General features: G+C 44.6%; 1 protein-coding gene across 12 annotated transcripts in view; it reads right to left on the reverse strand.

Annotated features, from left to right (window-relative positions):
* Window positions 1-13,168, reverse strand: part of CLEC16A (C-type lectin domain containing 16A) — a 225,113-nt gene that overhangs the window by 141,175 nt on the left and 70,770 nt on the right. For all 12 annotated transcript variants that reach the window (XM_036411080.2, XM_036411083.2, XM_036411076.2 and 9 more), the window contains 2 exons: window positions 7,857-7,986; window positions 3,845-3,945 (listed from right to left, as the gene is read on the reverse strand). In XM_036411080.2, coding sequence (XP_036266973.1) covers window positions 3,845-3,945; window positions 7,857-7,986 — 231 coding nt within the window. The remainder of the gene's footprint in view (window positions 1-3,844; window positions 3,946-7,856; window positions 7,987-13,168) is intronic.

The raw sequence follows: 13,168 nt of genomic DNA on the forward strand, positions 1-13,168 counted from the left end.
CTACTGCCCGTGAGGGCTCCCAGATTTTGAGAGGGGGCAAGTCGGGCTGAGGAACCACCCCCCTATCCATGCATAAAGTTTCATGCACCAAGCATGAAACTTTATGCATGGTATACACACACACATACACACACACACACACACACACTCCAAAGCCAACCAGGAGAAAAATCAATAATAGAAACATAGCTAGAAATGACATAGATAATAGCAAAGATAAGGGGGAAAAAAGAAAATTACAACATATTTTAAAACACATAAAAATAAAATCACATATATCAAATTTATTCCATGCAGCTAAAGCAGTGCTTAAAGGGAAATTTAGAGCATTAAACTCATTTTATGAAAGAAAAGTTTAAAAATCAATGACTGGTATGGGAGGGTATGACTGAATAGGAATAACTTGAGAGAGTTTTTGGTTGATGACATTATAACACACACTTATTATAGTGGTGCTCACACAAATCTATACATGTACTAAAATTCATAAAACTACACACAGAAAGTTAATTTTACTGTATGTTAATTTAAAAAGTAAAATAAAATAAATTAGCTTAAAAATCAATGATTAACCTTCAAGTTTAAGAAACAACAAAGAGCAAATTAAATCTGAAGTAAGTACCTGAAGGTAAAAAACAAATATAAGAACAGGAATTAGTGCAATACGAAACAGAAAAAAATACAGAAAAATCAATAAAACCCAAAGAAAGTTATTTTAAAAATTCAATAAAATTAATATAAAACTGATAAATCTGTAGTCAAAATGACCAGAAAGAAAAAATAAAGACCTAAATTATTATTTTTTATTATTATTATATATTTTATTGATTTTTTACAGAGAGGAGGAGAGAGTGATAGAGAGCTAGAAACGTCGATGAGAGAGAAATATCGACCAGCTGCCTCTTGCACACCCCTTACCGGGGATGTGCCCGCAACCAATGTACATGCCCTTGACCGGAATCGAACCTGGGACCTTTCAGTCCGCAGACCAACGCTCTACCACTGAGCCAAACCAGTTTCGGCAAGACCTAAATTATTAATACCATGCATCAGAAAGGGGCTATCATTACAGATCCTACAGACATTAATGGGATAATAAAAAAATACAATGAACAAGTGTATGTCAACAAACTCGACAGTGTAGATGAAACTCACCAAGAAGAAACAGATAAGCTTCAATAGCTCTATATCTACTAAAGAAACTGAGTAGTTAAAAACTTTCCCTCAAAGGAAACTCCAGGCCCAGAGGGCTTCACTGCTGAATTCTACTGAACAGTTAAGGAAGAAATAATACCACTTCTACAAAAACTCCTCTAGAAAATTCAGAAGGAGAGAATACTTCCAAATTATTCCACAAAATGAGCATATCTCTGAGAGTAAACAAGAGAATTATAAGAAGACCACAGACCAATATCACTCATGCACATTGATGCAAAAATCCTAAGCCAACTTTTAGCAAATTGAATCCAGTAATGTGAAAAATGTGCCTGCCACATTAGCTGGTACTAACCCAGAGTGCACATCACTTGACGGGATCATACAAAAACCTCCTGGAGAAGGTGACTTCTGAGAGGATGTTTGACAGGCAAAATGTTAATAGGTGGTGGTGATGGGATAGAGAAAATGGTAGGAAAAAAACACAAAGAAATACAAGAAGGTGGCCAACTAGCCAGAAACAGGTAGGCATGCTGGCACTGACTGGGGTGGCTGCCAGGCTTTCAAAGAGCTCCTTTCTCAGGGAACAGTCCCAGAACAGGGCTTAGCTCATGGGGTTAATAACTCTTGCGTTGTTAGCCTGCCTCCTGGCCATATCTGACTGAGCCAGTTAGATACTACCTTGCTGGAACAATCAGACTCTTGGATCCAAGAATCTGGAGCTTGAATGGAAGCAAACTCTCAGCCTGGGATTTGCTGGGGCCACATCAGGATCTATCTTGAGAAAAGTCCTCAGAGCAGGTCAGTTCCTGCCCTTCCCTCAGCTTTTCAGCAACTTCTTGGACCTTATGAGCTGTCCCTGGAGCATTCCTATAAACTTACCCTTTTAGTTAGATTAATGAGATATGGCTTCTGTTGCTTATAACCAAAAGAACATTCAAGAGTTCAATGAGCACAACAGTAAGTTTATCTGTATGAAAGAGTTACAGTACTACATAAAAATGTTAACTTCTAGGCCAGAGCTGGGGGTCTGTGAAGGGAAGTCAGGGGAATCACATCAAGATGGAATGACAGGTGAGTATGGATACTATAAATGTCAGGTACAGGAGGGTGAAGTTTAAGGGAAAGAAGAAGGCACTAAAGGTTTCTGACAAGGGGAAGGACATGGTCAACAGTCTTATAGAGGATTACCTTGCAGTGCCATGGAAAATGGATTATAAAAAAACGCATGACCCCTTGGGAAGGCTGTGATAACAGCCACTGGAATGATGTGCCCAGATCTCTCTTGCTCTTTGTCTTTGGCTTTCACTTCCAGCATCTAGCTTAGAGCCACATTCTGAGTTACACTGAGTTAAACTCTGCTGGTCAGACAGTCTGAAGAAAGCATGGACAAAACTTGATGGCTAAGTACTGGGATCCAAGGAGGGAAGGTGCTAAAAAGGTCATGGCAGTCTCAACCTTGGTTGGCAATTTCAACTAAACCAGAATGTATGATGAGGTGAGGGTATATTTATGAGGATGAATACTGGACAGACGGACTGTTTCAAGGTGCTGCTAAAACACCTAGGTAGAGTGTCCAGGATGCAACTGGCAGGATTTCAGTCTCTTGGAGGTCTATTTACCTCCAGTAACTCCAGTAACTGAGGGCTTCTGTGTGCCAGGCACCACGCCAGGAGCTAATGGAGATCGCAAAGCCATGGGAGTGAATAAGACTGTGGAGGGAGAGGAGCATCATTGGTCAGTCCTGTCTACGGAGGGAAAAGGCTGGAAATAGTTTCAGTGCCATTCAATTAGGGAATGGCAGAATAAATGGTGGCACAAACATGTGATTAAAAAGAACAGAGCAATTCTATAGGGAGGTGAAATATGTGCTGATGCACGTTATGTTGAGTGCTTTTTAAATGTCTCTTGCCATAGGCTTAGTAAAACCCACCTCCACTTACCTCCCAATAAGCTCAAGAAAAACCTACTAAAACATCCCTTAACGCAAGGTCTCCTCTATGCCAAGCCCAGTCGTGGCAGGAGCCAGAGGAATATCCTTGATTTTTTTTCTTGGAAAAGGTTCCGATGTGGAGGTTTCAGAACTTGCTGTCAAGCCAGATGGGCACTCACCAGGCTGTTCCCAGGGAGGAAGTGAATGAATGAACCCTAATCAAATCTGTCAGCTCTGCGGGAGTCTGATCCTGACCACTCAGCCTCAACAAGGGAAGCAGGAGAACCACACCTTTCTTCAGAAAGGAAACCTACACTTCCACACAATCCACCTAGAATCTATTTTTGCTCAGAACCCAGAATGAGAACATCAGCTATTATAAATAGCAAAACCAAGATTACACTTTGACTAATTTCAGTTCTGATGTTAGGAAAGAGGTCGGACACTAAGGCAATTGTAAAGCAAGGGGTCGAAAGAAAACCACGGTGTGAATACAAAGCCTGGGTCAGACAGATACACCTGAATCATCCCCCCCCCCCCCCCCCCCCCCGCCCCCATATTGAGTAAGTAACCATTTCCTGTGGCTTTAGTTTGTAGAAAAACACCTGAGAAATTCTAATAAGATTGAAGAGAAGTTTTGAGGGAGGGAGTCCATCAAAACCATGAATGAATTCCTCAAGAAAAGGAGCTTTCCTCCTTCCCTCCAGACAGCAGAGGGCAGGGATGGCAGAAAGGCAGAGAAGTGAGTGGGCTTACCTTTGTTGTGAGACATGGCGTAGAGGAGGCAGAGCACAAAAAGCGCGTGGTAATCATCGTCTGGGCTATCCAGGGCATGGTACACCATGTCTAAGAAGGGCCTGGAAAAGAAGAGGGACACTCATGAGCTTCGTGGCACAGATGAACACTTCTCCTCTCCCACCTGCTAGTCTTTGCCTCTTACAGTTCTGCCACCAGCATGCAGGAGCCCACCATGTGCCCAGGCCAGGACCAGGCACTGAAGACACAAGACCAGGGTAGCTGCTATCTCGAAGGGAAGGAGACTGAGGAACAGACCACTTAATTACTCCGCAGTCGTTCACCAGCTGTCCCAGACCCTGGGGATAAGTGATACAAAGTCCTTGCTCTGTGGCACTCCCATGCCAGTGTGCAGAGACAGAGCAGACAAACCACATTATCACTTCAAAGAGTGACAAGATAATGAAGAAAACAGGGCAATGGGACAGACTAACCATACCAGACAAGACACCAAGAGAGAACAATTTCAGAATGTGGGTCTTGGAGCCAGGCCACCTGGCCTCAAATTCTGATTCTGCCTCTTCTTAGCTGCACACCCTGGGTAAGTTACCTAAAACCTCTCTATTTCCCTACCCGTAAGAGAGGGATTAAATCCATACAAGGTTATTATGAGGATTCAATTGAAATGAAACTGAAAGGCATTTAACACAGGTTCAGGTACACAGTAGAAAGTGCTGGTACACGGGAATTGCGGTTTGATTTCTACTTTGAATATTTCAAGGGCATTTCTCCATGATCTCACTTCAGCAGGTCCTGGCCCAGCAATTTCTTGGACTGACTTTCCCTGGCTGGTGAGAATCGATGAGGTCTCCCACCTCTGATGCTTTGTGGGTAAGATCTATGGAGTGGCTGCGAATATCACAAACCGCACACCCTGAATGCTGCCCTTCCAGGTGAGGGCCTGGCTGGGAAAGACTCCACACAAGGGAAATAGAATATGCAGTTCTGGCTCTGAGGCCAGAGGCTCTGATCCCGTGACCGTCTGCGGCTGCCCCTCTGGATGCCAGGCTTAAGCCAGGAGAGCAGAGCGCCTCAATGAGTGACCAAAGGCACACTAGATCCCTGGAAGGACACACAGCTACTGTCAACACCGGTTGTCTGAGGGAGTGAAATTGTGACAGAGAAACACCACATAACCTGTTTTACTTTTTTTTGGAATTCTGAATGCCATAAATATACACTGAAAAATGCCAAAGAGAAAGTAGTGAAAATGTACTTGTCATACATTTCAAACCAACATGGGACACACAGAAATGAAAGGAAGAACTTTAAAGGGAATGTTTATGTTTGGGCTGTTTCCCTGGGTCCCAGATTGAGCATCACCTTTCAGATGCGTGAATAGCTTTGCAATGTGTGCATTTGGGTTTTTCTAAGTCCACAGCATAGCACTTTCAAATTAAAAGTGGGATAAAGTAGAAAATGCTTTCTTATAAACCAGCTGCTTGGAGTTTGGATTGTATTTTCATTTGGGAATAATGTGAATAACCAAATGCCCAGGAGCAGAGGGAGGGCTGGGAAGATGTATCATCTCTTATGAAATGAAGTATTATGAAGCCATTAGCATTTTGTTTACTAAGAGTACAACAAATGAAAAAGAGTCTGGGGTTTGATTAGGCAGAAAAAAAGAAGAAAATTACAAATATGGCATGGTAGAAGTTATTGGGAGGAAGGAGGAAAGAATTCCCACAGAATTGGCATTGAAAAAAAACTGGCAAGAAATAATCACAATGTTAGTAACAGCTGCCTTTGAATGCTGACAAACCGGAAATCTTATTTTCCTTCTTTACACATTTTAAGACTTTTTATTTATTTTTTTATTTTAAAGAAAATACTTTGAATGGCTTTTAGTTTCTTGGCATATATCTAACCCTGAATACAGATATAGCCCATATGCAAGAACTTTGTATTATGCTGTTTTTTTCAAACAAGTGTACCAATGTCAAGATCCAATTCATGTCAAGAACAAACTGCCCCCCTCCCTGCTCAGTGCCGGGAACTGGGAGGACAGAAGTCCTTGGCGGCATTTCTGACAACTAACAACTCAATACCTTTTCAAAGAGAAGATAAGACAACTCCCACCTGGGCCACTCTCCTTGGCATTCAGTCTCAGGACAGAGCAGGGTTAGAAACCAAAAATTCCTGGGACCACAGCCCATCTCAGGCACCAGGATTAGCTTCCATTGTAAACCACGTGGTAGAATATGCCCGTTAAAGTCACCAAATGTTAAGGAACAATCTCAATCAACTCTAAGAAAAACCCTTTCTTCACTAAAATTCAGAGGGAAAAAGAAGTGTTAACCCCAACATTCAAACATAACATTTTGGTCTGTTCACCTTTTCTTTTTAGACAACACTGGATATTTTTCTTCCTTTAGCAAAGCTATAGTTTTGCCATAGTATGTAAAATACTATTATGCGTTCTGTTTCCATTTACTGGATCCTAAGAAACTGAACACATAATGACAGTATTCACTTAAAAGCAAGAGCCAATAATCTATTAAGCAGACGTACCTTCATTTGCTTGAGCATCCCCCACTTCTAGTCATTTGTGGTTTTTCCAATTAGTCATAGTCTAACTAATGCTGTGCCAAGCATCTAAAGGTTGCTTCCCCTTTCTTTCTGTGTTTAGAATGATTTCCTTAATTCCCATCCCATTTGGGTGATGGGAAGAGGCCCAGGGTTATCCTTAGGGGGCACCCCAGGCAAGGCACCCAGAAGTTACATATTTTGCTGCCAAGCAAAATCAAAAAGGTCTTTGTAAGTTACAACAACCAATCGCTCACACTGCACTCCAGTGTGTTCCATTTAACCAAAACTAAAAATGGCTCCCTTGTGCATCTGATAAAAATTAATCCTGTTAGGTAACTGAAACATCTGCCAGGAAAAGAGATAAGTCAGACACGGAGGGAAAACAGTGTGCTGCAGCTCTACGCTTCCAGGAGGATTAATAAACTGGGTGGGGGTTTGTGTGAATTTCAACCACCCCACCCTCAGGGCTCAGGAAATGAATTCCCTGTAGGCTGACATGGGAGCCATGTTGCTGTGCGTTTATTAACACCAAAGAGGGATTAGGAGATTACAGGGGTCTGTGCAGTGGGGTCAGTAGACATGGAGCCCTCCTAACATTTCACTGCACACCCTGGGAGCAGTCTTCTAGCCAAGTCTATTCCAAAAGGGGTGGTGCTATAGCAAGGTTCCAGGAAATGTGACATCTCAAAGGTTTAAGTGCATGTAGCTTTGGCGGGCCATCACTGAAATAAAGTCAGGCACCAAGTCAAAGGTGGACAGCAGCATTAAGTCATACTGGCAGAGTCATGAGGGCAGGCCCTGTGGATAGCCATGTGCGTGGCAGAGAACGAATGAGACAGGGAGACCCGAACACTGCTCCCAGGGTCTTCCAGGAATGGCCAGTACAAGGTTTGGGGCCTCCCATACCTTTTAAAACAGGGCCCAGAATGACAGTGCTTGGGAAATGGGGGGGAGGGAGGGAGGCAATGGAGACATGTCTTGCTCATTCTCTTTCCAAGCGGTGAGTGTGCTAGAGCAGCAGTGGCCAACCAGTGGTCCATGAGGCCCAAAAGGTTGGTGACCGCTGGTTTAAGGAACCTTTTGGAGCAGTGGTCACCAACCGGTGGTCTGCGGACCACTGGTGGTCCGTGAGATCCGATAGGTTGGTAACCGCTGTGCTGGAGTGCTGAGTGTCAGCTTCATCCCTGTGCCTCTCGAGAAGAGCTGGATCTCTGGTGGCCAAGGACTGAAGTAGAGGGAAAGGCAGGAAGCAAGGTGGCTTGGTTGAGAAGCAGACGAGACCATTTGGGTGGTGGGAAGAGGCCCAGAGTTATCCTTAGGGGGCACCCTAGCCAAAGCACCGATCCTTATCCCAGAGGCTGAGCAGTACCCGCAGGCTGGCTTGTGGGTGGCCCTCCCTAGCATCAGCACGAGTGTACCCCACCTGCCAGGCTGGGCCTCCCACCTGTTCCACTGCACACTCTCCAAGCCCGTGGCGGCGCTCTTCTCCTCATCTGTGGTGTTCTGCTCCTGCATGGAGGTGCTGGCCGCCAGCTCTGGGAGCTTGCTGCGCTCCATGATCACCATCTCTATCTCTGCAAGCAAACACAGAGACTGGGATGAGCCCAGATAGCTTCCCAGACCTCGTTTATAGACATACTCATGGTTGAAGACAAAGCCCCAGAAACTGTTCCTGACACATCAAGCAAAAATATTCAACATCAGTGACAGGAGCACCAGCAACATGCTGGGGGAATATAAGACAAAGGCCAGAACCTCTCTTTCCTTTCATAGGGCATCACCAAGAACCAGGGCCCTGATGGTGACTAGAAAACAAATTACAATTTTGTTTATTTCAAGGTGTGTTTTTAAAAAAAATAGTAATTTATTTTACTTTATTGATACCACACTTCCTTCCCCAAAGAGTTGAGGCAGCAAGGAAACATGTGGTTAATAAGACATTCACCAAATTCCCTGGAAACACTCTGAAACGGTTTATAGGTTAGAAAAAGCTTTGATCTGTCTGAAGCCTTTTGTTTTCCCGTTCTATTTACAATTTCTAGGCGCAGAGAGGTTAGGAACCATGTTTTATTTTTCCCAATTAAAGAGGGGCAATAAGTAGCAACCGACTTAAGCATGGGGCACATTTTAGTTTTCAGAAAGAGGTATGAACCAATGAAGGAAAACATCCTGCATGAGAGATGATGGTTGTTGCGCTGTAAGGTGCTTTATTAAGAGTTCTTTGACATACAGGTATAGACCTTCAAATAGTTCTTGGAACCTAGACTTGGGTTCATTTCCCGTATCTTCGGGAGACAAAATGGGGGTTGGGAAGATGACTGAAATGTAAACCTGGTTTCTGTTTCCAGAAAGGTGGGAGCACCCTGGTTCTGACATGACCTCTGCCATCGCCGTCCCTGGCCTCACACAGGAGCCCCCTCTCGGCCACTGCTTCTCTGCTTGCTTGCCTAGCTTGTTCTCTCACACAGACCCAGGTGATTTTAAGTGGAAATGAGCTCATGTCATCCTTCTGTTCAAAACTCCGCACTGCCTTCACTTCACGTTCAGCACGAAACCCAAATGCCTCCATGGCGTCAAGGCCTTGCACGGCCTGGCACCCGTCCACCTCTGACCTCACCTCCTGGCCCTCCCCACCAGCACCACTCCAGCTGTGCTAAGCTTTTCTCACTCTTCTTTGACTGGCCCAAGCATGTTTCTGCCCTGGGATCTTTACCCGGCTATTTCCTCTGCCTGGCGTGCTCTTACCCAGGTTTCCCTACCCAGGCACGACTCAACCCCATCATGTCAGGCTCAGATGTCACCACCTCAGAGACCTCTCGGAGACCATCTCCACCCGTTTTTCCTTTACTTCTTCAAATGATTAATTAAACTGCATCGTTCAGAATTCAGATTCCCCTAGTTTCCTCCCAATGCCCTTTTTTGTTCTAGGATTCCATCCAGGATACCGTGTTACATCATGTCTCCTTAGGCTCCTCTCGGCCATGAGTTTCTCAGACTTTCCTTGCTTCTGATGACCTTATGGTTTGAAGAGAACTGGTCAGGTACTTTGCAGAACGTCCCTCAATCTGGGTTTGGTTTGACTGATGCTTTTCTGATAATTAGACTGGGGTTAGGGGTTCCTGGGAGGAAGACCACAGAGGGGAAGTGCCCTTCTCATCACATCATATCAAAGGTACAGGGTATCAACATGACTCATGACTGCGGATGTTATCTGCATCACTTGGCCAAGCGTGTGCAGCTTAAGTTTCTCCACTGGAAAGGTACTTTTCATCCCATAATCTTTGAAAGCAAGCATGATGCACAGCTCACACTTAAGAAGTGGGGAGTTAGGTTCTTTCTTCTTAAAAGGGTAATAGCTACATAAATCATTTGAAATTCTTCTGGATAGATTTGTCCCCTCCATGCTTATCTTTATTTCACTCATTGCATTATAACTCCCTGGATTTTATACTTTCTATTTATTGATTTGCTTGTTGCCTGCCTGCTTTCCCCTATTATGTGGGTTTCCTAAGAGTGGCTGCCTTAGCTGCCTTGCTCTCCACTACTACTCCTGGCACATGGAAGGTGCTCAATAGAGATCTCTGGAATGGACAAATGAATGACTGGTCTATCCCAACGTGCAAGGTTCTGGCAGCTGCAACGTATGTTGGGGTGATCCACAGCCCCACCATCCTGTATCCAATTTGTGCAGTATTCTCATAGGGAGGTGTCACACCCCCACCACCCTTCTGGGACTCTCAGGAATGACTGTTTGTGACTATCCTGTGGCGTGGAGGAGTGCACCCCTCACAGGTTCACATGGGCCCAGACCCTGGCAGGGGACGGCGGCCGGTCCTTGCTCTCACTAGCCTCTACCTCAACACTGTGGTCTGGAGTCAGATGCCACTGACTAGAATCTCCCACAGGGCTGTCCCCCACTACACAAGTGGGGCTGACATGAGTTTTACGTGGTATGTGGGCAAATGTTTTCTTTGCACAGTTTTGCATTTATTTTAATGTGTATTAGAAGAAAATTCTAACTGCACAGAAAATCTGTTCTTTTCTTTTGGGGGTGTTACTGCTTAGGATGAGGCTAAATTTAAGGGGGAAAAAACTAGTGGATTCAGAGAACTACTGAGCAAACAGTAGTGCAAGTAGCACATGGATGGGGCAGTGAGCAGGAGGTGGTGCTGACTGGGAACCATCAATCTTTCCTGTCCTTGCACCTTCACCTCCACCAACCACCTTCAGCTGGCCCCCTCCCCAGCTACTCCCATCTTCTCCACAGTGGGGTACAAATACCTCAGTGGGTATGCAAGATGATTCAATGGATAGTACCTCTTAATTATTCTCATCTTTAAAAAAAAATCAAAAATCAATTGTTGTGGTTTTATAATGTACACTAGAGGCCTGGTGCACTTGGGGGAGAGGGGGGCGGTGTCCCACAGTCTGACCTGCCCCCTCTCACAGTCTGGGAACCCTCGGAGAATGTCCTACTGACAGCTTAGGCCCACGCAGGCCTAAGCCACAGTCTGGCCTCCCTTTGCAGGAGGCGACCGGGATGATCAGGGGAAGGCACTGATCCCATCACCCTGCTGCTGCTGCCACTGCTGGCACTGCTGGCCACCACAGCTGCAAGGTCTGAGCCCCGGCCTTGCAGCCTCTGTGGCTTTGTCCAAATAGATGACCAGATGGACATCTGGAAGACGTCCGCTCTAATTAGCATATTACCCTTTTATTAGCATAGAAAACATTAGCATAATAACATCAAATGTATAATTTATAGTAAATAAGTGTATATATTTTTGGGAGATGCTGATTCCAAAATTATGTATTTACAATGGAACCTTGATTCTCGAATTTAATTTGTTCCAGCAGGCTGTTCGAGAAGCAATTTGTTCGAAAACCGATCATGCAAATTCAATAATGTAAATTGAATTAATCCATTCCAAACCCACAAATGATTCCCTGTTTTAACCTTTTTATATACAGGACACATCTACTGTAATGCTTAATCTATAACTCTTCTTAAATTTATTGAACACCCCTTACTAGTTTTAAAAAATATATATTTTATTGATTTTTACAGAGAGGCAGAAAGAGGGATAGAGAGCTAAAAACGTTGATGAGAGAGAAATATCAACTAGCAGCCTCTTGCACACCCCCTACTGGGGATGTGCCCGCAGCCAAGGCACATGCCCTTGAGTGGAATCGAACCTTGGAACCCTTCAGTCCAAAGGTCGACGCTCTATCCACTGAGCCAAACCGATTCTGGTCCCTTACTAGTCTTAAATGCATCACTTAAAGCACCTGGGATCTTTACCCAGCTACAGGGGTGTCTTTAAGGAGATGGTGTGCAATGTCTTTGTTTTTTCATGCAGCTTTGCTTCTGAAATACTATCACTAGCTAGCTGTTTTTCCTTTATCTAACCAACAATTTTTCTACCTCTTCAATAGTGATTGGTTTTCTTCTGAGCACTCTCACACCCTTACCAACATTAGCAATCTTAATGGCCTCATTATGTTTTAAAATTGTGCTAATTCCCAGCAACAAAAACATTCTCTCCTTTGTTGCCTGAGAGACAAGTTTTGTCATGCTGGGGTATCAGTGTGAAAAGGTTGTCAGGTGGAAAATTGAAGTTTGATTCTTTTTGTTTTTGTTTACTGATAGGGTGTGCCAGCAAGGACATCTGAATACTACCAAGGTCTCCCACTCTGGTTTCTGTCCTGTAACCTTTGACCTGCCAACTGCCCTACTGCAAGCTCCCCTTCCTCCTGGCCGCCCTGGCAGGAATTCAGCCTAGCGCCTGGGCCTGAAGAATAAGCCTGCTGTGATATGGTTGGTCCTTTTCAATTTCTAATCTCCTCCCTGGACACTATCAGGATTCTGGAGCAGAGGAGAGAGGGGTTAAAGATAAGCAGTAGGATATTAATTTTGGACACTTTCCTGTGGTACACCACCCGGTAAACCGATGAGAGTACAGCTGCTCCAGGTAATAGGTGGTGCATCCCAAATGTCTCTGAACCACAGGTTCCCTCAAGCGGTGCACAGAGCCCCCTGAAGCTCCTTTGTGGAATTCTGAAAACCACTGGTTTGGTCCTGGGTACTGTATTTGAGGAAACGGAAACCCAAAAAAGCAGTGCCTCTTAATATAGCTAAAAGTAAGAGTGAAAGCCAGGACCGCTCCCCCTCCTCACCTCCACTGACACGTCCTGGTACAGGTCCAGGCCCACATAGAACAAGGTGTCCAAATCTCGGCTGGGTCGCCCTGGTTCTGACAGCTGCACTGCTATCCCTCCCCTATACTCCTGACCCAACCAGCATAGCTGGGAGTAAGCTATTAGATTAACTTAGATTAATTTTCTAGATGAATGTAGAACACTTCTTCCAATGCCAAAAGACACTTCTCCCCAGTGTCTTTTAAACAATTTTATCCAAACAACTTTTAAAATGAATGATTCTTACCTAGTGTCTGCCAACTCCCTGTATGCAAAAGGCTACATAGGCAAGAGAGGGAAGATTGTCACTGCTATAAAATAAATTCTATAGCCATCTTTAAAATAGGGTTTGACTTTTCCTGGTGATTCAGGGTCAATGTGAACCCCTCTTTATGCCACACCAGGACATGTGGCATGGTTCTGCTTAGCCTTCTGCCCCCTCTCCCTACACCTGCATTGGTATCATGCCTCCTGGGGCGTGCATGCCATGCTACCGCCACTGGGAAAAACAGATCAGTGGGCTCATTTGAACTCAGATTTCCACTGGTAGTCACTAAA

The sequence above is a fragment of the Pipistrellus kuhlii genome, unplaced genomic scaffold (assembly GCF_014108245.1).
Source record: "Pipistrellus kuhlii isolate mPipKuh1 unplaced genomic scaffold, mPipKuh1.p scaffold_m20_p_4, whole genome shotgun sequence".
Lineage (NCBI taxonomy): Eukaryota > Metazoa > Chordata > Mammalia > Chiroptera > Vespertilionidae > Pipistrellus > Pipistrellus kuhlii.